The following is a 25,350-nucleotide window of genomic DNA, read 5'->3' as shown; positions in this document are numbered from 1 at the left end:
CAAGAAAGCATTAACCCCTTCTCCCTGCATGGGCAGCCGAGCTGCTAACTAAATACAGTAGGCAACCTACCTACAACTTCATTAAACTCATTGATACTTTGATCATAAATATGAATGTATTGCAATCACCCAGATTATTAGATTACATGGTGAATACAGAGGTGTAATCAATAATGTACGAACAAACATTGTCGTAGCATCTTAACTGTAGATCAAAATCCACTTCACTGTGTGTGGCATATCCATCAAAAGGGCTGACCACTATAGATGGATTATTCCTATTATCCAGTAGATCGACTTTAAAAATAATTGATCATTTATTGAAGCGTGTATGGCCACCACTAAAGATGGAGTATTTATTTGAAACCATATATCCCATGATGAGTATAGAGGTTGTTTGCAGATGATTCCAGTTGTAGTTTAAAGTTCTGAAAAACTTCTCTGTGAAATAAATGCAGATGTAGATTTGCTCCAACACAAGATCTGGTCATATGAAGTTACCAAAACAGCATTCTTGCTAAGGCTGTTTTTGGAGGTGTCCTCTACCCAAATGTTTGGCAGCCACCTGGCAAAAAAGCCTACTCCCTCCTTAGGATATCAAGCTTACTTGAATCTTTTCTGAGCATGAGATAACACTTAAAAAGAAAGAACATATTTTTTCAGATAAACAATGGAAGGCTGAAACAATACCGCAGTACACCATTGATAACACAAAAAAACCCCTCCATAACCCAATAAACACCAACATTAACATAATATCCAATGAATGCAGGTGTGGGGCTGAACTTTACATATTTTGTAAACTTCTTCAGAAGCTGGAGAGAATATTTTATCTACAATGTAAACAGGTATTTTTGTCAAAATAGTACATAAACTATATTGCCAAAAGTATTGGGACCCCCCTCCAAATCATTGGATTCAGGTGTTCCAATCACTTGCATGGACACAGGTGTATAAAATAAAGCACCTAGGCATGCACACTGCTTCTACAAACATTTGTGAAAGAATGGGTCGCTCGCACGAGCTTAGTGAATTCAAGCGTGGTACCGTGATAGGTTGCCACCTGTGCAATAAGTCCATCCGTGACATTTCCTTGCTACTAAATATTCAACTGTTAGTGGTATTATTATAAAATGAAAGCAACTGGGAACAACAGCAACTTAAACATAAAATGACAGAGTGGGGTCAGTGCATGCTGAAGTGTGCAGAAGTCACCAACTGTCTGCAGAGTCAATAGCTAAGGACCTCCAAACTTTGTGTGGCCTTCAGATTAGCACAACAACACTGCGTAGAGAGCTTCATGGAATGGATTTTCATGGCCGAGCAGTTGTATCCAAGCCTTTCATTACCAAGTGCAATGCAAAGCTTCGGATGCGGTGGTGTAAAACATGCCACCATTGGACTCTAGAGCAGTGGACACGTGTTCTCTGGAGTGACAAATTAGCTTCTCTGTCTGGCAATCCGATGGACGTGTCTGGGTTTGGCGGTTGCCAGGAGAACGGTACTTGCTTGACTGCATTGTGCCAAGTGTAAAGTTTGGTGGAGGGGGGATTATGGTGTGGGGTTGTTTTTCAGGGGTTGTGCTTGGCCCCTTAGTATGCTGACACCTCAAGAGTTCCCTTCACTAGAACTAAGACATTTTGGACAATTTCATGCTCTCAACTTTGTGGGAACAGTTTGGGTATGGCCCCTTCCTGTTCCAACAAGACTGCACACCAGTGCACAAAGAAAAGTCCATAAAGACATGGATGAGTGAGTTTGGGGTGAAGAACTTGACTGGCCTGCAAGTCCTAGCCTCAACCCGATAGAACACCTTTGGGATGAATTAGAGCGGAGACTGCGAGCCAGGCCTTCTCGTTTGACATCAGTGCCTGACTTCACAAATGTGCTTCTGGAAGAATGGTCAAACCTTCCCATAGACAGACTTTTAAACCTTGTGAACAGCCTTCCCAGAAGAGTTGAGGCTGTTATAGCTGCAAAGGGTGGGCCAACTGAATATTGAACCCTACGGACTAAGACTGGGTTGCATTAAAGTTCATGGCTGTAAAGGCAGGTGTCCCAATACATTTGGCAATATAGTGTGTGTGTGTGTGTATATATATATATATATATATATATAGGGAAATACATGTCAGGATTTAATAATTACTCAAGTGTTTGTCATCCCTTATTTATTGTGTGAGTTAGTGCCCCTCATGGCTGAAGGCCAAACTGATTCACTGGGCCCCACACACAGAAGTATCACGTTTTATCACTTGTTAGTGACACCTGTTTACAAAATCATTTTGAGGAAGATGGCATAAAACACTGATTTGCCTCCACCAGTTCTGTACACGTGTTGCGCTTTGTGGTTTTACTCTTCAACCTGAAGGCATGAAGGGAAACTGCTGTAACTTCCTGAGGTCCTGCACATTCATGGTCCAGGCCCAATCCGTACATTCTGCTCTGCAGTGGGCCCTAACTGAGGGTTCCTGCCGCTAGAAGGGTAGACCATACAGCCTCCAATCCACCTCTCTAACAGAACCTCTGTCACTAGCCTCCACTGTATCCTCTCCCAAGCTGGATGCTTTTTCTACTTTTATTTCTCCTCTCTCTCCAATACTCAGAAAGTTACATGTAGGCAAATACTTCTTTACCCATTCCCATACACTGTAGGATTTCACTCTCATTTCAACTCTCAGTAAATCAGACCGGATAATTAATTTAACCAGCAACCCTGTTTACTGAATAAATGGTTGCATTATGTTGCATTATGATACAATTTTCTTCATACAGTTGGTTACAACATCCGCTTGGTATGGCAACAAGTTAATGGAGCAACAGCATTCTTTTTAACATAGGACAAAGTCTTTAGGGCTATACTGTAGTGTCTTATACCTTTTGGCTTGCATACATTTCTATCAAGTGGCTCACTCTCTACAATCCTGGTTCAGGGTCTCACTAAAGGGGAAACCTATTTTAGTGTTCACTACATCTCTGTAGTCATGGGACTGAGAAGGACCATAAACAATCTCCAAAGAAGAGCTCAGGGGACCCACTCCCTCCTGTTTAAAAATCCCAACTATGGGGCGCTTCACATACCAAACAGCAGACACCCCAGCATGTTAGCCCCAACAGTGCCAAAACAGCAACTCACAATGGGGGTAATCCAGGGATTCAAATTGTGAGGTTCCTCCATGACACTATGGCTTCTCCCCTTTCTTTGAACCACAAACATTAGGGCATTTCCTGACCCGAAAGCAAATCTATGACTATATCTCTACAGGAAACCTTATCCACAGCAAAGAAACTGATAGGGTTGTTGTAAGCTGTTCCTCCCACGTTCTAGGCCTGGCTCTCAGAAGTTAATGCTACTCTATCATATAAAAAATGTATCTACCTTCATAGAGGGTGCCTATCTAAATATAATAAAATCTGGGACTACTGGTTGCAAAAATTAAGTACATGTGTGTGCAATTTCTTCCACTTTTAGGAATTCTTTAGGACGTTCTCGCCCAATGTCTTCCTATGCTATCTACCCTGAAACCCCCCCCCCTCCCATTAACCTGCAGAAGTTTCAATCTGTCTCAGCTCTATTTAAGTTTTGGCTACACTACAATACCAAACCTGTTAAGACTGAAACAAAAGGTGTTAAAGCACTTAAAGTGGAACTAAAGTCAAATAAAAAAAAAGATTGCAAACAGACAGGCTCTTTGTTGTAGACGAGATATGCAATGTTCTTCTGCAATAAAATACACCTACCTGCCTGTTCACAAGCTTCTGTAGAATGAAATTGTCTTCTTGTAAAATGCATTGACACTTTGTAACCTTCTATAAACATTTCAGCGTTATAAGGTTCACCAAGATACAAAGGTAATGCTGATCCTGACAAGATGAAGATCATATTCCTTTTATTTCACCTTATACAACACGTGAAAGTTATGATATCTCATCACTGCCGAAAGAGCAGCCTACTATTCCAACTTGATAAAGGCTGTACCCAGCACCATGGAACGAGTCATTTTGCACATACCTGTAGGGGTAGTGTTGTGGTTGTCATGTCCTCCTTGTTTTCCAATTAACTCGTCAGGTGCCAAGTCTGGGAAACATGAGAGGCATATCCCGGGGAAGGGGGGGGGGGGTTTCATCTGAGCTACGCTAGGCATCTGAGACAAGGTCACTCTACTTTACTTCACAGGCATGGGGTACATTTGCTTTAGTGCCGTTTTCCCCAATGCCCTGGAAAAAGGCTGAGGTTGAAGTCAGGGAATACTCTACCTTAGGACGGGCCACAGCAGGGGACTCTGATCCTCAAGGACCAAGAGCTAGACCTCAGAAAAAAACCTTCGGTCTCTGGACCACTGTCCCTTTTCATACTCACAGGAGCAGTGGGTCAGACGCAAAGATCCCGCCAAAACCAACAACCAGGGAACTATGTTAATCCCAGGCCTCCCATCTGGGACAGCACCTGACGAACTAGTTCTAACCTGCTTACATACCTGTCAATGCTCACACTTTCCAGTCTCCCGATGTGGGGGTTGGCTCCTGGTATTGGTCTTCAAGTGGTAATGTACATGCTTCCCCTGCCTCATTGCATTAGGACACAGGTTCAGTGGTAGCTTTCAATGTCATTGGAAATATTTTGCTTTTTATATTATTTTACAAGTTTGGTAATTTTTCTACAGGTACTTTTTGATGCGAATAAATATCTATGCAGCTTTTATATGTAATAAAATGCACCTCTTGGAAAAGCAGAATAATGTCATTGTATTAAGGTGACCAACAAAAGCGTCTGCTAGCAGATGTCTGCCTGAGGGTCATTAGCCCACACCAGTTATATAATAACGCTGTACTGGACTGGTGACAATATGTACAAAAAAAAAAAAACTTGTGGTTTTTTTTTAATTTCTACATTTTCCACAAAATTTTAGCAAAAAATGTCAACCTCCAAAAAACTCCCCGTGCCTCTTAATACATACCTTGGACTGTCTTTTTTCCAAAAATGGGTAATTTGGGAGGTATTTGTACTATCCCTGTGTTTTCGGGGCCTCAAGAAATTAGATGGGCCGTCATGACATCAGGATTCATCAATTGTCAGATATATATACCATGGTTTGTGGTCTCTATAACTTCCATACAGGCTAAATAATATACACTAATTTGGGGTATTTTCACCACAGAAATGTAGCAGAATACATTTTGACCTATATTTATGAAGAAATTTTATTTATTTTCAAAATTTTATAATGGCAACGAACAAAAACGCATTTTTTTTGTTTGTTTATTTAGCAAAAAATAAACAACTCAGTGGGGATTAAATACCACCAAAAGAAACCTCTATTTGTGTGAGAAAAATTATAAAATTTTTCATGGGTACTAGAGATGAGCGAATCGAAGTAGCCGAAGTGGAATTCGAGTCGAATATCGGAAAAATTTCGATTCGCGCCGAATCCGAAAAATAGCCTACTTCGGACGCGTGAATCGAAATTTTTCCGAAAATGGCAGCGGACATGTGCGGCGACAGAGCGGGGATGTCTGGGAAGGCGCGCAGACAAGGCGCGCTGACCCATAATGCATTCCTCAATGACATGTGATCGCATCAGCCAATCAGCAGCCAGCCAGCCAGCACTGTGTAATGGTCGAGCTATAAATAGCGGCCATTTTGGAATTCTTCATTTGCCTGCAGTCATTGAACAGAGGCAGACCGCTCTGTATTAGGGACAGAGTTAGGGCCACAGAAACGATACTTGGGGACAGAGAAACGTTACTTAGGGACAGAGAACCATTACTCAGGGACACAGAATTGTTAATGAGGGCCACAGAATCGTTACTTAGGGACAAAGAAACGCTAGTTAGGGCCACAGAATTCTTACTCAGGGACAGACAGAATTGTTACTGAGTGCCAGAGAATTGTTACTTAGGGCCACAGAAACGTTATTAGGGCCACAGAATTGTTACTCAGGGACAGACAGAATTGTTACTGAGTGCCAGAGAATTGTTACTTAGGGCCACAGAAACTTTAGTTAGGGCCACAGAATTGTTACTCAGGGACAGACACAGAATTGTTACTGAGGGCCACAGAACTGTTACTTAGGGCCACAGAAACGTTATTAGGGCCACAGAATTGTTACTCAGGGACAGACAGAATTGTTACTGAGTGCCAGAGAATTGTTACTTAGGGCCACAGAAACTTTAGTTAGGGCCACAGAATTGTTACTCAGGGACAGACACAGAATTGTTACTGAGGGCCACAGAACTGTTACTTAGGGCCACAGAAACTTTAGTTAGGGCCACAGAATTGTTACTCAGGGACAGACACAGAATTGTTACTGAGGGCCACAGAACTGTTACTTAGGGCCACAGAATTGTTACTCGCACGGATGCAGAATTGTTACTCAGGGACACAGAATTGTTACTGAGGGCCACAGAACCGTTACTTAGGGCCACAGAATTGTTACTCGCACAGACACAGAATTGTTACACAGGGACACAGAATTGTTACTGAGGGCCACAGAACCGTTACTTAGGGCCACAGAATTGTTACTCAGGGACACAGAATTGTTACTGAGGACCACAGAACTGTTACTTAGGGCCACAGAATTGTTACTCGCACAGAATTGTTACTCAGGGACACAGAACTGTTACTGAGGGCCACAGAACTGTTACTTAGGGCCACAGAATTGTTACTCGCACAGACACAGAATTGTTACACAGGGACACAGAATTGTTACTGAGGGCCACAGAACCGTTACTTAGGGCCACGTAAACGTTAATCAGGGACAGACACAGAATTGTTACTGAGGTACACAGAATTTTTACTGAGGGCCACAGAACCGTTACTTAGGGCCACAGAAACGTTAATCAGGGACACAGAATTGTTACTGAGGGCCACAGAACCGTTACTGAGGGCCACAGAACCGTTACTTAGGGCCACATAAAGGTTAATCAGGGGGACACAGAACTGTTACTGAGGGCCACAGAAACGTTACTTAGGGCCACATAATTGTTACTCAGGGACAGACACAGAATTGTTACTGAGGGACACAGAATTGTTACTGAGGGCCACAGAACCGTTACTTAGGGCCACAGAATTGTTACTCAGGGACAGACACAGAATTGTTACTCAGGGACACAGAATTGTTACTCAGGGACACAGAATCGTTGAATTAAAGAGTATGTCAGACAACATGCAGAGGAGTGGCAGAGGAGGCAATGTTTTAGGAGCGAGTAGACGTGGCAGCAGAGGAAGGGGTCGAGGCAGCACTATTCGCAGCCAGAGGCCAGTGCTCCCGGTGTCATCCAGCGGTCGTGTCTCCACCGACAACCCTGCCGTCATCGACTGGTTGGCTCGGTCGTCTTCCTCTTCCCAGGTCACCTCTGACACCTACAGCCAACGGTCGGTGGGTACGTCAGACACAACCGTTAGTTGGCATGGCCCGGGACCAAGCCCACTGAAATCACGTGTCCTCTACCTGCCCCTGTCCTTTGGTGTTCCCTCACCAAGCGAAGTATCGCATGCTGTGGGCTCAGCCCCACTGTACAGTGAGGAAGAGCTAACAGAGGGCGGTCAGGAACGGGGGGAGACATCCGCCTTTTCAGCAGCCAGGCGAAGAAGTAGTGGCGAGGAGAGTGGCCCGGTAGCCGGTCTAGAGACAGGTCTGTCTCCTGACCCAGACGCAGCCGAGGGGGCTAGTAGTGAGGCGGAGACCCTACTTGATGATGAGGAGGTTGATCGCACTTGGCAGCCTCGTCGTCATCAGGCAATTTCTTCCGCATCATCAGGAGAAGAGGGTGGCAGCTTGGCAGTGAGCGAAACAGTCGGTGGGTTGCCCAGGAGACAGCAGCAGGGTCGCAGCAGTGTCAGTGGAAGCAGTGTCAGTGGAGCCAAACGGCCACGGAGTAGAGCACCAGCTCCACTGCAGCCTACCACCACGGCCAGTAGTGGTGCCGGTGTGCACGGAGGAAGCAGCAGTCAACCAGTGAGGAGTATCGGGGGCAAAGTTTCCTACTCGGCGGTGTGGCAATTTTTCGTCAAGCCGCCCGAGGAAGTAAACGTAGCCGTATGTCGACTATGTGGCCAGAAAGTCAAGCGTGGCCAGGGGGCCCATGTTGGGACTACAGCGTTGAGGCAGCATATGCAGCGTCGCCATTTGGTGGCCTGGGAAAACCGTGATAAAGATACGGCGGTTCTGCCCGCCCCAGCCCCCGCTCCATCACCCGCTCCGTTACTTGCTCCGTCACCCGACGTCAATCGCCCTCCATCAGCCAGTCAAGGCTCCAACACCTCTGCTGAGGGGAGTTGTCGCTCGTTGGCATCTTCCGCTCGTTCAGATGCTCCTTCTCCTGCTACTCCTCTTCACGGATTCCGTCAGCAGTCTTTCTTGGAATCCGTTTCCAAGAGACAACAGTTTGCGAGCACGCACCCGACGGTGCAAAAGCTGAACGTCCTCCTGTCCAAGTTGCTGGTGCTGCAGTCCCTCCCTTTCCAAGTGGTGGACTCAGCACCTTTCAGAGAAATGATGGCTTGTGCCGCGCCGCGGTGGAGAGTGCCAAGCCGTCATTTCTTCGCCAAAAAGGCAGTGCCAGCCCTGCATTCACATGTAGAAGACATGGTGGGCCAGTCTTTGAGCATGTCGGTCTCTGCCAAAGTGCACGGCAGCGCCGACATGTGGAGCTGTAACTACGGTTAGGGACAGTACATGTCATTTACGGCCCACTGGGTGAACGTGGTGCCGTCACAGCCGCACCAGCAACTTGGACAGGTCACGCCGCTTTTGCCTCCACGTTTGCACGTCCTTGGTCCGGCAAAGATGTCCGCCTCTACCACCTCTTCTTCCGCCGTGTCCTCAGCCGCCACCCCCGTGCCAAGTCCCATTACCCGACCGGCATATCACATGTGCAGGGCGCAACGGTGTCACGCTGTTCTGCACCTGGTATGCCTTGGCGAACGTAGTCACACAGGGGAGGAACTTCTGAGTGTAATGAACAGAGAAATCGACAGATGGCTGTCTCCGCGCAAACTGAAAATCGGAACCATGTTGACCGACAACGGAAAGAACATGGTGTCTGCTCTGCGTCAAGGAAGGTTGTGCCATGCGCCATGCATGGCTCACGTGTTCAATCTGGTTGTCAAGCGGTTCCTAAAATCCACCATCCCACTGCAAGACATCCTTAAAATGTCACGTAAACTTTGCATGCATTTCAGCCATTCCTACACCGCAAAGCACACCCTCCTTGAGCTGCAGCGGCAGAACGGAATTCCACATCATCGCCTGATCTGCGACGTTGCAACAAGGTGGAATTCAACCCTACACATGTTAGACCGCCTTTACGAGCAGCGAAAGGCCATCACCGATTTCCTGATGTTACAAGCGGATAAAGGTACTCCCCTGTGTAACTTCGATGTCAGCCATTGGCAGCTCATGCGTGACACCTGCCGCTTGCTCAGGCCCGTTGAGGAGGCCACGCTATTCGTGAGTCGGCAGGACTATGGGATGAACGACGTCATTCCTCTGTTGCACGTCCTTGAACAAATGCTGTTAACAATGGCTGGTCAGGGTGCAGTAGACGTGGCGCACAGATCTCAACGCCACATGACCCCTGTGGGGGCAGGACAGGAAGAAGAGGAGGAGGTAGAGGAGGACATTTGTGCTCAGGAATTATTGAGTGAAATGGGTGGTTTTTCCACTCAGCGGACAGGAGTGGAGGAGCAGGAGCATCTGGTAGAGGAGGAGGAGGAGGAGACAGAGGACCCAGACGCACCGTGGCAGTATGCTGTGGAGATGGAGGCAGGGAGTCCCTCGTATTCCTTGGCACAAATGGCCCATAGCATGCTCGGATGCTTGCGTAGCGACAGCCGAATAATAACCATCAGACAGAGGGATGACTTTTGGCTGTCCACCTTGTTGGACCCTCGCTACCGTTCAAAAATGGTGGCCTTTTTCACACCTGCTGAGAGGGAGGCCAAAATAACGTACTATAAAAACCACCTATGTAGTCAGTTGGTCTCTGCCTTTGTGCGCCAACGTCCATCCTCAGACACTGTGGGCCCTGTGCGCTCGCGTTCCGCTGCCATGGCAGCAGGGGAGGGGTGGGGTGGTAGGAGCAGTGGCAGCTCCACCAGCAGCGGCTGCCTCAGTCTGCAGTCGATGATGAGTAGCTTTCTTCACCAGCGCAGTGAGGAAACTACTAACCAGCCGCAGCAGCAGCAGCAGCAGCATCAGGTGGACCTGGAGCAGGAGCTCAAACAACAGGCTTGGGCCTACTTGGACAGCACCCTGCCAACCGAGGTAGACAATCCCCTTGACTACTGGGCAACGAAACTTGACCTTTGGCCCCAACTAGCTGAATTTGCCCTTGAAAGGCTGTCATGCCCGGCCAGTAGCGTGGCATCGGAGCGCGTGTTTAATGCGACAGGAGGTATTGTAACTCCGCGGAGGACACGACTGTCCACCCAAAGTGTGGAGAGACTCACGTTTGTGAAAATGAATCAGGCGTGGATTAGTCTGGATTTCAAACCACCAGTTCCTGACACAACTGACTAAATCCGCCATGAATCATGCCTCAAACATGTGCCACTTTCAGGTCTCCTCACACACTGCTGGTGTGTTCCATTTTTTGTCATAGGGTGCTGGCAGATTACGGGCCTCCCATAGCTGCTGCCAGGCCCCTAATCTGCCATGGGCCCCTATATACCGCCTCCTCATGCTGCTGCCAGGTCCAGAGTCTCTCATGGGTCCCTATACGGCCTCCCATTGCTGCTGTCTCCATCGCCACACTCTGCCATGTGCCACTTTCAGGTCTCCTCACACTGCTGGTGTGTAGAATTTTTTGACATAGGGTGCTGGCAGATTACGGGCCTCCTATAGCTGCTGCCAGGCCCCTAATCTGCCATAGGCCCCTATATACCGCCTCCTCATGCTGCTGCCAGGTCCAGAGTCTCTCATGGGTCCCTGTACGGCCTCCCATTGCTGCTGTCTCCATCGCCACACTCTGCCATGTGCCACTTTCAGGTCTCCTCACACTGCTGGTGTGTAGAATTTTTTGACATAGGGTGCTGGCAGATTACGGGCCTCCTATAGCTACTGCCAGGCCCCTAATCTGCCATGGGCCCCTATATACCGCCTCCTCATGCTGCTGCCAAGTCCAGAGTCTCTCATGGGTCCCTATACGGCCTCCCATTGCTGCTGTCTCCATCGCCACACTCTGCCATGTGCCACTTTCAGGTCTCCTCACACTGCTGGTGTGTTGAATTTTTTGACATAGGGTGCTGGCAGATTACGGGCCTCCTATAGCTGCTGCCAGGCCCCTAATCTGCCATGGGCCCCTATATTCCGCCTCCTCATGCTGCTGCCAGGTCCAGAGTCTCTCATGGGTCCCTGTACGGCCTCCCATTGCTGCTGTCTCTATCGCCACACTCTGCCATGTGCCACTTTCAGGTCTCCTCACACTGCTGGTGTGTAGAATTTTTTGACATAGGGTGCTGGCAGATTACGGGCCTCCTATAGCTGCTGCCAGGCCCCTAATCTGCCTTAGACCCCTATATACCGCCTCCTCATGCTGCTGCCAGGTCCAGAGTCTCTCATGGGTCCCTGTACGGCCTCCCATTGCTGCTGTCTCCATCGCCACACTCTGCCATGTGCCACTTTCAGGTCTCCTCACACTGCTGGTGTGTAGAATTTTTTGACATAGGGTGCTGGCAGATTACGGGCCTCCTATAGCTGCTGCCAGGCCCCTAATCTGCCATGGGCCCCTATATACCGCCTCCTCATGCTGCTGCCAAGTCCAGAGTCTCTCATGGGTCCCTATACGGCCTCCCATTGCTGCTGTCTCCATCGCCACACTCTGCCATGTGCCACTTTCAGGTCTCCTCACACTGCTGGTGTGTTGAATTTTTTGACATAGGGTGCTGGCAGATTACGGGCCTCCTATAGCTGCTGCCAGGCCCCTAATCTGCCATGGGCCCCTATATACCGCCTCCTCATGCTGCTGCCAGGTCCAGAGTCTCTCATGGGTCCCTGTACGGCCTCCCATTGCTGCTGTCTCCATCGCCACACTCTGCCATGTGCCACTTTCAGGTCTCCTCACACTGCTGGTGTGTAGAATTTTTTGACATAGGGTGCTGGCAGATTACGGGCCTCCTATAGCTGCTGCCAGGCCCCTAATCTGCCATAGGCCCCTATATACCGCCTCCTCATGCTGCTGCCAGGTCCAGAGTCTCTCATGGGTCCCTGTACGGCCTCCCATTGCTGCTGTCTCCATCGCCACACTCTGCCATGTACCACTTTCAGGTCTCCTCACACTGCTGGTGTGTAGAATTTTTTGACATAGGGTGCTGGCAGATTACGGGCCTCCTATAGCTGCTGCCAGGCCCCTAATCTGCCATAGGCCCCTATATACCGCCTCCTCATGCTGCTGCCAGGTCCAGAGTCTCTCATGGGTCCCTGTACGGCCTCCCATTGCTGCTGTCTCCATCGCCACACTCTGCCATGTGCCACTTTCAGGTCTCCTCACACTGCTGGTGTGTAGAATTTTTTGACATAGGGTGCTGGCAGATTACGGGCCTCCTATAGCTGCTGCCAGGCCCCTAATCTGCCATGGGCCCCTATATACCGCCTCCTCATGCTGCTGCCAGGTCCAGAGTCTCTCATGGGTCCCTGTACGGCCTCCCATTGCTGCTGTCTCCATCGCCACACTCTGCCATGTGCCACTTTCAGGTCTCCTCACACACTGCTGGTGTGTTGAATTTTTTGACATAGGGTGCTGGCAGATTACGGGCCTCCTATAGCTGCTGCCAGGCCCCTAATCTGCCATGGGCCCCTATATACCGCCTCCTCATGCTGCTGCCAAGTCCAGAGTCTCTCATGGGTCCCTATACGGCCTCCCATTGCTGCTGTCTCCATCGCCACACTCTGCCATGTGCCACTTTCAGGTCTCCTCACACTGCTGGTGTGTTGAATTTTTTGACATAGGGTGCTGGCAGATTACGGGCCTCCTATAGCTGCTGCCAGGCCCCTAATCTGCCATGGGCCCCTATATACCGCCTCCTCATGCTGCTGCCAAGTCCAGAGTCTCTCATGGGTCCCTATACGGCCTCCCATTGCTGCTGTCTCCATCGCCACACTCTGCCATGTGCCACTTTCAGGTCTCCTCACACACTGCTGGTGTGTTGAATTTTTTGATATAGGGTGCTGGCAGATTACGGGCCTCCTATAGCTGCTGCCAGGCCCCTAATCTGCCATGGGCCCCTATATACCGCCTCCTCATGCTGCTGCCAAGTCCAGAGTCTCTCATGGGTCCCTGTACGGCCTCCCATTGCTGCTGCCAGGAGGCAGCAGGGTCGCAGCAGTGTCAGTGGAGGCAAACGGCCACGGAGTAGAGCACCAGCTCCACTGCAGCCTACCACCACGGCCAGTAGTGGTGCCGGTGTGCACGGAGGAAGTAGCAGTCAGCCAGTGAGGAGTATCGGGGGCAAAGTTTCCTACTCGGCGGTGTGGCAATTTTTCGTCAAGCCGCCCGAGGAAGTAAACGTAGCCGTATGTCGACTATGTGGCCAGAAAGTCAAGCGTGGCCAGTAGGCCCATGTTGGGACTACAGCGTTGTGTCAGCATATGCAGGGTCGCCATTCGGTGGCCTGGGAAAACCGTGATAAAGATACGGCGGTTCTGCCTGCCCCAGCCCAGGGTACCATTTTGTCATAGGGTGCTGGCAGATTACAGGCCTCCCATAGGTGCCGCCAGGCCCCAAATCGGCCATGGGCCCCCGTACCGCCTGGTCACGCTGCTGCTGAGCCCACAGTGTGACCTGGGTCCCTGTATGGCCTCCCATTGCTTCCACTCTGCCATGTGCCACTTTGAAATCTCCTCACACTCCTGCGGTTGTCCATTTTGTCATAGGTTGCTGGCAGATTACAGGCCTTCCATAGGTGCCACCAGGCCCCAAATCGGCCATGGGCCCCCGTACCGCCTGGTCACGCTGCTGCTGAGCCCACAGTGTGACCTGGGTCCCTGTACCGCCTCCCATTGCTCCTACTCTGCCATGTGCCACTTTGAGGTCTCCTCACACTGCTGGTGTGTTCAATTTTTTGACATAGGGTGCTGGCAGATTACGGGCCTCCCATTGCTGCTGCCAGGCACGTAATCTGCCATGGGCCCCCGTACCGACTCCTCATGCTGTGACGTTGCAACAAGGTGGAATTCAACACTACATATGTTAGACCGCCTTTACGAACAGCGAAAGGCCATCACAGATTTCCTGATGTTAAAAGCGGATAAAGGTACTCCCTGTGTAACTTAGATGTCAGCCATTGTCAGCTCATGCGTGACACCTGCGCTTGCTCAGGCCCTTTGAGGAGGCCACGCTATTCGTGAGTCGGCAGGACTATGGGATGAACGAGGTCAAATCGGCCATGGGCCCCCGTACCGCCTGTTCACGCTGATGCTGGTCCCACAGTGTGACCTGGGTCCCTGTACCGCCTCCCATTGCTCCCACTCTGCCATGTGCCACTTTGAGGTCTCCTCACACTCCTGCGGTTTTCCATTTTGTCATAGGTTGCTGGCAGGTTACAGGCCTCCCATAGGTGCTGCCAGGCCCCAAATCTGCCATGGGCCCCCGTACCGCCTGGTCACGCTGCTGCTGGGCCCACAGTGTGACCTGGGTCCCTGTACCGCCTCCCATTGCTCCCACTCTGCCATGTGCCACTTTCAGGTCTCCTCACACTCCTGCTGGTTTCCATTTTGTCATAGGTTGCTGTATGGCCTCCCATTGCTGCTGCCTCCACCGTCACACTGTGGCTCCAAACACTGGTTTTGGCCCCGTGACTGGCCAAATGAGTGAAGTGTGCGGTGATTCTAAGATCGACGGCACTCATCTGCATGTCATACTGAGTGACAGTATTATTTCTCTTCCCCAGCAGACTCCAAGGGCATTTAAATTAAAGGTACAGTGTTCTGCACTAATATTAAGTCTCTCTGAAGCCTAGAAACACCCTTTTTTAAGTTAAATTCACAGCGAATTTATTCGACTCGAATCGAATATTGTCCACGAATTCGCCGAATCAGTCGAATCGAATTTTTCATTTCTTCGCTCATCTCTAATGGGTACAGTGACCATACAATTGTTATTCAAAGTGCGACAACGCTGAAAGCTCAAATTTGGACTGGGCAGCAAGGGGGTAAAAGTATTGAAATGGTTAAATTCAAAGCTGGTACAGTTATTTAAAAAGAACTTGTTACAATTTGGATAGTGCAAGAATGTTAAAATTCAATCTAAAATTATGGTAACTGTGCACCTATAGCTGTGAAATGTTTTTATTTCCCACCTTCATTTGTGTGAGCATTATTCTAAACTCTGGAAATTAAGGTCAGAGTTCACCCTAAGTTTAATAGTTGCTATTCTCCCAATTTCTTGACCTCATGCCTAAAAGCCATACTGCCTCCTGAGTGTGCATAACTGTTCCACATAACTGTAGAAGAGGAATGTAAACTACAACAGGGCTGTACATTTATATAAAGCCTACCATACCAGAGAGAGATCATTGTGCGGTCCAATCATGATTCCCCTGATGAAGTCATGTGGGCTGTGACGAAACACGTTGGGACGGGGCCTTGGACAACGTCACAATGTTCTACTGGCTGTGTGGATACCGATCTAGCAGAGACAGCACTGCACAGGAATGACAATCTCTCTCAGTTTTAATACTCTGTTTACATTTGGTGTGATTGGGCACCTGATACAAGTGAGGATACAAGTGAGAGCACAATGTATGTGTTTTAAACATAAAATAAATATATTTTAAGGATAAAGCACTATGCCAAGTCTGTTTGTATGAGGTGGAGTGGTGGATTCATGGAGACTTAACAGAAGCTGTGAAGAGTGCTCCAAGCCCCCAGAGGAAATCCATATGGTCCACTGAGGGACAAAGGGCTTCTGTTGACCAAACATTACATTGTGAGGTCATTTATTTGAGGTGAGCAGACATCTAGTGGTGGTGTCTCCAGCACAAAGTTGTTATAAACACGGGTGGTGTCACTACAGGTGTTTTACATACACTGAAGCAAATGGACTCTTTCAAGAATGTTTTTTGAGGTGATAATGTGTGGTTTCATTAATGACACTTTTATTCATATTTTATTTCTACTAAGCTCTGCACTAATCGGTTATTTTATGTTGTTATGCTAATTTGTATGAGATATGCAGTAGGGGTAAAGCTGCTGATAAAAGGCAGATAGTATCCTCCACTCTTCCTACCACTCCATCCCCCACAGCCATCTCCTCCTGTACCACTATCCCGTCCCTTCTAGATTGTAAGCTCGAAAGAGCAGGGCCCTCGATCCCCTCATGTTTTGCATTGTATTGGTATTGTTCTGTCACATGTTCTGTACCCCTTTGTAATGTACAGCGCTGAGTGAACTATTGGCGCTTTATAAATACTGTATAATAATAATAGTATTGTACACAGCCTATATATAGGCATTTGGATTTGTATAATTTTGTATTTGATTTTACACTTGTTTTAGCAGCTAGCAAGGTGCACTGGTATTTTGGTTTTACTTAGTTTCTGTGGTCTCTCACCTTAGACATCGAGTTGTGAACCCTAATACCTAACTTTACCTGTTTGTTGTAAAACTGTATACAGATAAATGCTACTCTTTGATAACACTTTCATCTTTCAATCACTGCCTATCTTCCAGTTTAAGCTGCTGCCCCAGGTTTCTTGTTTCAAGGTGACTCCTTTCTCTTGCAGAGTCCTATGGAGTGACCTTTGTATGTAGGGACTAGAATTGTGTCTTCCTAAACTGTGTGCATAAATAGAAGCACACAGCTATTTAGCCTGGGAGGGCAGTGCACACCCCTGTTACTCCCGTCCCCGCATATCCAAACTAACAGACTGGCCTGAGATTGAATCATCAACTGGTAACTCATTCTTGTGAAGGCCTGAAGTTCAGGGAAGCAGCACTGAGAGAGCAGGAGTCAGCAGCATTGAAAGTTGTAAACTGCAAGTGCTGGGGTAAGAAATTTAACAAATCATTTTAGTTTGTTTTTTTTTTTTTTGTGCTCAACGCCAAGGGTTTAATACTACTTTATTAGGAGAAAAAGCACACAAAGTTCTGAAAATTGCATGTATCATTTTATTAAGTCGGGTACTGAACGACCAAAGCCAAGTCTTGAAAATTAACATTTTGTGCTTGTACAGCTCAGTCACATTGTATGTCCACTCTGAATTTCTTCAGTTATAATATAGAATCATTTTATTTTACTCTAAAGTGTTATAGAAAAATATACTAGTCTGAATAAACAGCAAACTTAATAGGTTTTAGGTAAAACAAACAATGCACACACAGTAGTATACAGTCAGATACATGGAAGTAGGAAGTGATGCATAGCACCCGTATGTGTAATAAATAATGTGCCTTTATCCGGGTGGCTACAAGCGCTAAATCAGCCTTTTTGTAGGTTTCAAGGTGAAATACACGTGCAATTCAACCACATGCAAAAATGTCTGAAGGACAATGTAAAAAGACTTAAGCGGATGGAAAGTTAATGACTGTTGGAACCTAAGTAAGACTTATTAAAATGAAAAGCAGCAGTATTGGTATTATGTGTAAGGGAAGTTGCTACCATGAATAAGTGTCAAAATCTTGATCAAATTCCACTCCATTCTCAATGAGCCCGTGGTATTATAAACTAAGCTCCTCTACTTAAAATGACTTTAATTTGTTTAGCATAGTTTGATCTAATCCAGTATGCAACAAGCATTTCATTATATTTACTTTATACAAAATATGTAACAGTGAATATATACATTTTAGAGTTTTATTGCAGTACGAGCGTTGCATTTGAGAGATATATATATATATATATATATACACACACTGTATATGTGTGTGTGTGTGTCTGATTATTCTCAGACTTACATAGAAGAATATGTTTGCTTGTTTGGCTTAGAAACAGACTTCAGGTTTCTTTAAGAGTTTGAGTATATACCTCTCAAACAAATGCCATTGGTTACAATGGGAACAATGAACTATTGTATTTTAGTTGACAGTTAGATGTTTTTATTGTTCTCTGTAATCATGGTCAACCATAGCTTGATCTTTTTACATATATGCTCTATCGCATGTATGATACAACAATGCCATCTAGAAGTTGACTTGGGAAATGTTTCTCCCATTAAAGAGCAGTGTTCAGAGGGGTGGGGGAGGGAGGAGGGGTCACACCCATGTGAGGATGGTGCAACTTTCTAAAGAAAAAGGTCAGCAATTTGGCCTGTTGAGGACTCAGCACCAAGGAACCTGAAGACGCTTTCACTTGATTTCCTGCAACCGCTTGCAGGGTAAGTCTGAGGTCCATGGCTTGGAGATCTAAATTGTATCATGCATGCCATAGGTAATATATGTCAAAAGGTCAAGCTGTTCTTGACCATTAGTTACCTGAATACATCGTATAATCAGAATTACTGTAAAAGCAATAGAAACATCTAATTGCTAAGTAACATTAGCCCAACACAGAACAATAGTATTTATGTGCTCATTGTTTTAGAGGACAGCATGCGTAAATGTTACAAATGCATTTGTTTGAAAAGCATCCTCTCTAGCAATCAAAGAAACTTGATGTCTGTTTGTACGGCAAACACAAACATATTATTTATGTAAGTCTGAGAAAAAAAAAAATCAGAAAAAAAAAAAAAATATATATATTTTTTTAAATTTATATACACATACACAATTGCAGCTACTATTCCAAATTATGTTACAGTAGACCTTGACTACCCCATTTCTTTCTCTCACAATTGGATACATCTTTTTTCCTATTTAAAAGATGTTTCCCACTTTAGCATTTCCCACCCAGGCGAGAATGATGTGCCCCCACCTGAATTCTGTAAGATGTGCCTCAGGGCTTTGGTTCCCAACTGGGTCCTGCATCACATCTGTGCACACATGGGTTTCCTAGCACATCTACACTTGTGCGACTTCCCCCGTGCTTGCAAAAAACTATTATGGAAGCCTCAATACTTGACTGCTTTTGCTCATGTGCAGGAAATCATCTGCCCATGTGCTGAGGGCTCTGCCAGGACCCGAAGTCCCAGCAAAACCCTTTGACACATCTGCACACCCACCGTAATGGCAGCATCGGAAGGGGCAGAGGTTTCTCTTTATAGTTTATATATACCCCAAACTTTTATTTTTAGATTTTGTTAGAACTGGGAAAGGTTGAAACCCCTGGCTCCATTAGAGATATTTCCTTCACTTTCTGTTCTGGGGACGTTTTACCAGAGAGCTAGAGAAAGCCTGCACTAGGGATACAGACAACAAAAGAACACTTACAAGGGTCCTAGCATTCCCATACCTGTCTTAAAAAAGTATTTTTACTTCTGACTGTGTTGTTGGCACTTCTTGTCCTGGTGACAACCTTTGTACCAGAATGAAAGTGGAGAAATTTCTACAACAGAGTCTCTGACTGCAGTAAAACCTGAGAGCAGTTCTAAACGTTCCCTACGCTATTAAAAAAAAAATTCTGGCTGTGGATACACTTGAAGCACATTTTAAAAATATTACTGCAAGCTTGAATCATATTTTATTACATATGTTTTATATTTTCAATTATTTTGGACAGTATAGTTAGACCCTTTGGTCTTAAAGCCCAACATGAGTTAAAATTTTCTGTTTTAGTTTTAGATAAAGCAGGTAAGAATTTGAAACGTTTTAAATGCGGTCTATGTCCTGTTGCATTTTTTTTATCTGTATAAACTCCTGCGCATGCACCGAATTGATAAAAATCTAGGCCCCTCCAATAAAAATGACTGAAGATCAAGACACTGAAGAAGACTGGCCTTAGTAGTCACTGGATAGCAGTGAGCTCCTGGACTCTGCATCTCTGGAGTGGAGGTGAGTAGAGTTCCGCTTTAAAGAGATCCCCTTGTAACTCCTTTTGTACTAGAAAATTTTCCTGTTAGCTGAATTTCCTTCCTTTCTTCTCTCTGACAGCCATCATCTGGACATAAAGTGAAAAGCTGTTGCTTCACTCCCTGTTCCATCATTAAATAGAAGTGAGGGTAAATTCCTCAAATTGAGACACAGGCCACTCAAGTGTTGACAATGGTTCTAATCCTTCCAAAACAAAAAAAAGTTTTGGTTGGAGTTGGACTTTAATGTTGGTAAGAATGGAAATATTCATGAAGCTACATTAGCACTTACATCATGTGAATTGACATGTCAAGTAATAATGCCTCATGTAATAATACTGATTGAAAAAGCAATTTAGCACGCTTTGAGCACTATCAAATCCATATGAATCAGGCCATTGTCCTAATTTAAAGGAATGGAGTTTTATAATACATTTCAATTTTCCTTCTCTTTGTGGAAGAATTACCCTGTTGTTCTCATGTAGTCCATTGACATAAAGCTGTGGTATCATCTTTGCACTATATATAAATAACACAATGTAAAGGATTTAAGTAAATGCCAAAGTGACAACCTCTGGAAACAACATTTACAGGTGAATACAGAACACTAGAATACCAACAACAACATTATTATCTGCAAAATGTTGTCACCCTCTACTCCTCATCTATGGAATAAAATATAAAAATGGCCTGGAAGGTTTTATCATTGTATTTATCTGATGTGGAAGGTGCATAAAAACAGGTGTAGGCATTTGATGTACACAGATTGAGGTCACTTTAGCATTGACATGATCCCCTTAGTTGTATTGGACAGGAAAGGCTACATTTGTATGTAGCTGTATACAGTAGATCTGTGATCTGCGCAGAACACAGAATACTGCCTTCATTTCACCTCTGTGCCAACTGGCTGTTTCTGTCTTTGCTGACTTCAGGAACAAGTGGTTACCGGACTGCACACTAATCTAACAATACTGAAGATGTTGTATGCACAAGCTGTGCCATGTGATAAGACTAAATCCCTGCTATGAAGAATAAGCATAAATCCCTTTTACAATCCAAGATTTGAACAGCTGCCACATTTGAGCTCCCGCTTAGTGTAGGAAGAAATCACGGATTCTTGTGGCCTCAATCCAAGGAATATAGGTGGAAGTTTTCGTGAAAACGCTGGGTTTGTTCTCCACTGTGCAACCAATGGGTCCAAAGCTGACTATCCCATGGACTTCCCAACGTTCTCTTCCATTTTGACAGACAAATGGCCCTCCAGAGTCACCCTGCAAATAACAATCAGTGACTTTTTAGGGGTTATCTACACTTTAGATATATATACATATATAAACCTGAAGACAGATATTTGTCTCAATGGAGTTTATTTGCTAAAGCTGGTTCACTCAGAATCTCATGCACTTCTGCATAGAAACCAGTTAGTTTCCAGGTTTTATTGCTAAAGCTTAACCACTTCAAGTCTGGACACATTCACCCCTTTCCTGTCCAGACCAATTTTGAGCTTTCAGTGCTATCACACTTTGAATGACAATTGCGCGGTCATGCAACACTGTACCCATATGAATTTTTTAGCATTTTTTTTGACACAGATAAAACTTTATTTTGGTGGTATTTATTCACCACTGGGATTTTTATTTTTTTGCTATATAAAGGAAAAAGTCCAAACATTTTGTAAAAAAAGTGTTTTTCTTATAAAAAAAATTTTGCAAATAAATAATCTTTCTTCATAAATCTTGGCCAAAATGTATTCAGCTATCTTTTTAGTAAAAAAAACAAAACAAATTAGTTTATAACCAAAAATTATATTTTTTTAAAAATGTTTACATTTTTATTTTATTTTTTTATATTATTATTTTTTTTTTAACATACTGTCACCCTAGCAGTACAGTGTCACCATAGTGACACTGTGCTACTTGTGGGGGGTAATGAAGATTTTTTTTTACACTCGTTGCTTTTACATCCATAAAGGCTGTAAAAGCTATCATTTCTCCTTCTCTCTGGCAGCCATTGAGAAATACTGTGCAAGCTGTGATTGGTCACAGCTTGTCACATGGTACAAGGCTGTTGTGAAGAGCCTTGTACCATGTGACCTCTGTGATCATTCACAGATTTCACAAGTAGTAAGCAATGATGTCAGAAGTGACATCTTGTTTACTACTATTCATGTGATCACTAAATGGCCAATCAGTGAGCACATGAATTGGGACCTCACACAGAGGTCCTGTACAGCGAGCGTGCATAGGTAGTAAATGCGGGGGCCATTTATAAACAGCCACCCGCTTCGGCACTGCTCCCGTCTGGCCGTTTATGTACATGGGCTGGACGGGAAGTGGTTAAAGGATAAGTTCACCTTTTGGACAAAAATAATAAATGCACATTTTTTTTGCAGGTAAAAAACTGTGCATTTATTATTTTTGTCCAAAGGAGCCTGGACAGCATTGCACCAGCAATCGGTAGATAGCTGATGCCATGCAGGTCTCCTGCAGACCTATCAGAATATCTGCTTGCTGTACAGGATGTACATTGAAGCAGCTATTCTGACAGGAAGCTTCAATTAACTACCACGGCGCTCCACAGCACCGTGGTAGTTCATTGACAACTACAATCCCACAGCTGCTAAGGCTACCGGGACTTGTAGGCACCCATTCACAGTACTCTATGAATGAGTGATGCGGCCACATGGGCGGAGCCCCACACGGCCACACGGTTTTCAAATCTGACAGATAGTAAGGGGAGAAGGCTCCCCGTACTGTCGGGTGTCGGGGGGGCAGCGGGCGTGGCTGAAGCTATGGGAACATATTAAATGTTCCATCCTAAAAACAGGTGGAACATGTAACGTGTTCCAAAGGTGAACTTATCCTTTAAATGAACAAGCTGAGGTTAGAAGCTGATTGGCTACCATGCACAGGGGCCCGAGATTGAGTAAACCAGCTATAGTAAATAAACCCCAATGTCTCCCTAAAATCAGAATTGCCCACTAAGCTGATAAAAAATGAATGCCTTTGGTCAAAGTCATCTGTAGCAATCAAAGAGGACACACTTTTAAAATTATGTGACAACTCTATCACTGCTATATGGAATAAATCCAACAGAATACACAGTAATCATGCAAAAGTCTAACAAGAATTGTTTATGCCCTAAGCACAGAACTAATTAGAATAGAGTTGATAAAGTGAAGACAGATAGGTTGTTCTCATTGCAAGGGAAATTGCAATTTGCAGGGAAGTTTGAAAATAAAAAATTTAAAAAACAGCCATTTTGCCTACACATAATTGGACAATGGCAGTCAACAGAGCTTCACCTCATTCACTAAGCTCTGGGGCAATATCCCTTGCAAAGTGCAAATTTTCTTGCTTAGCAAATAGTAAATCAACCCTGATATCTCTTCCATAAAGTATCAGCCTGAAGTTAATTTTCCTCATAGTGCACACAATAAATTGGCACCCTTTTATTCTAAATCCTCCAATGCAGTAACAATTGTAGTAAAAATATCAATATTAAATCCTTGGTGACTTTGTTTGCTCTTATTGACTATCTTTCCCATTGGACCCATCTCTAAGTGTTGTTGCCATTGCAGTTAATAAATACATCTCTGTAGTCCGTTTTCTCTATACAACTGAAATGTCAGGATGAAAGCCTGTTGGAAAGAAAGCTACATTTTCTAACTTTTTTATAATCAACACAAACCAATATCATCTAATATTCTATCTGCTGTAAACAAAAGTTAAAATTTGACCTGGTCTCTGTAGATTACTGCACTTTGTACACGGGTTTCTCTATATGAATTAGGCCTGCTAGTTTTTCAGAATAACATTTTATGTAGATGTTATGTATTATTAAAGCGGTGATCAAAGTTTATATAATGGAATCCATTTTCCACCTTCCAAGCCTGAATTGTGGAGACACCAACACTAGCGCACAGAATCACACATAAAACGACTCCTCTACACATTAGGACTGGATACGCACAGTATTGATTCAGGCTGCTGATTCAGTGCTGACATAATAGAATGAACATTCCAGCCTAGTGCCTAGTCCTAACTAGGGCATTCTTGTGCTATTTATACTGGGAACTAAAATGCCAGTATAGTGTAACTTCCCACAATAGAAATGTTGAGTAGGTCTAATAATTAATGTAAAAGTATAAATTAAATATAGCTTTTTAAAATGTATTTTCAAGTTGACAAAAGCAAATTGTATACAAAGTAATTAGAGAGCAGACTTTTATCATTATTCTGATTCTGGATAAATATAATTTTCTAAATTGCTATGTGTAGGCAAGAACACCATGGGGCTGATTTACCAAAACTGGAGAATGCTAAATCTGGTGCAGCTGTGCATGGTAGCCAATCAACTTCTAACTTCAGTTTGTTCAATTAATGGCCCATACACATGATATGAAAATAGTGCGAAAAGTTCTGTATGAGGAATGATTATTTGACCATTAGTATAGTGCTTTTGACAGCAGGTTCTGACTTTTTAGACAACAAAAACTGAGGGTACAAGCTAGAATAATTTTTTTATTGTACGTGATCACAACATCTGATTTTTTTTTTTCATGTGTATATTTATCAAAATAATTGAATAGAAAAAAATGTGCATGATCAGAAGCCTAGAATGATCCTACACTTCCTCTTCTACTACAGTAGTATGTAGCTACGTTTGCCTTTGTCAGCTGATAATTTTCTTACAAGTCAATAGCATTCTGACTATATCATGATATGCACTTTCACTTACACCATTATTATTATTATACAGGATTTATATAGCGCCAACAGTTTGCTCAGCGCTTTACAATATAATGGGAGACAATACAGCAACAATACAATTCAATACAAGAGGGATAGGAGGGCCCTCCTCCTTGGAGCTTACAATCTAGGAGGGAGGGGCTAGTGGTACAAAAGGTAGTAACTGTGGGGGATGGACTGGTTGGAAGAGTAGAAGATTCCATTATTAGCTGAGGGCAGGATAGGCTTCCCTGAAGATATAGGTTTTCAGAGATCGCCTAAAAGTGAGCAGAGTAGGTGATAGTCTGATAAATTGGGGTAGAGAGTTCCAGAGGATGGGGGAAGCTCTGGAGAAGTCCTGGAGACAAGCATGGAAGGAGTAGGCAAGGGAGCTAGAGAGTAGGAGGTCTTGCGAGGAGTGGAGAGTACGGTTTTGGTGATATTTGGAGACAAGATCGGTGATGTAATTTGGGGCGGAGTTCTAAATGGCTTTACATGTTGTTGTTAATGTTTTGAATTTTTTTCCGTTGGGCAATGGAAAGCCAGTGGAGGGATATGTCCTTCTCATACGATCTATCGTCCAATTTTCTCATAGTGTTTACTAGGCTTATGCTTTGACAAAAACACCTAGAAGCTGATTGATTTCTATACAGAGTTGCACCAGATTTTGCATTCTCCAGTTTTAGCAATTCACCACCCATGTATTGTCAAAACCAGTATGTTAGAGTGATAAATGGT

At 44.9% G+C, this 25,350-nt stretch overlaps 1 protein-coding gene across 1 annotated transcript in view; it reads right to left on the bottom strand.

Moving 5' to 3' along the window:
- Positions 1 to 17,094: 17,094 nt before the first annotated feature.
- LOC149460174 (elastase-1-like) overlaps positions 17,095 to 25,350 on the bottom strand; it is a 49,146-nt gene continuing 40,890 nt past the window's right edge. The window contains exon 6 of the mRNA XM_089680043.1: positions 17,095 to 21,153. Coding sequence (XP_089536169.1) covers positions 20,974 to 21,153 — 180 coding nt within the window. The 3' untranslated portion in view covers positions 17,095 to 20,973. The remainder of the gene's footprint in view (positions 21,154 to 25,350) is intronic.

This window comes from Staurois parvus, unplaced genomic scaffold (genome assembly GCF_062004578.1).
Source record: "Staurois parvus isolate SC_StPar_1 unplaced genomic scaffold, SC_StPar_1.0 ptg000234l, whole genome shotgun sequence".
Classification (NCBI taxonomy): Eukaryota; Metazoa; Chordata; class Amphibia; order Anura; family Ranidae; genus Staurois; species Staurois parvus.
The sequence above is the reverse complement of the archived record's forward strand: the minus strand, read 5'-3'. Positions and strand labels throughout refer to the sequence as shown.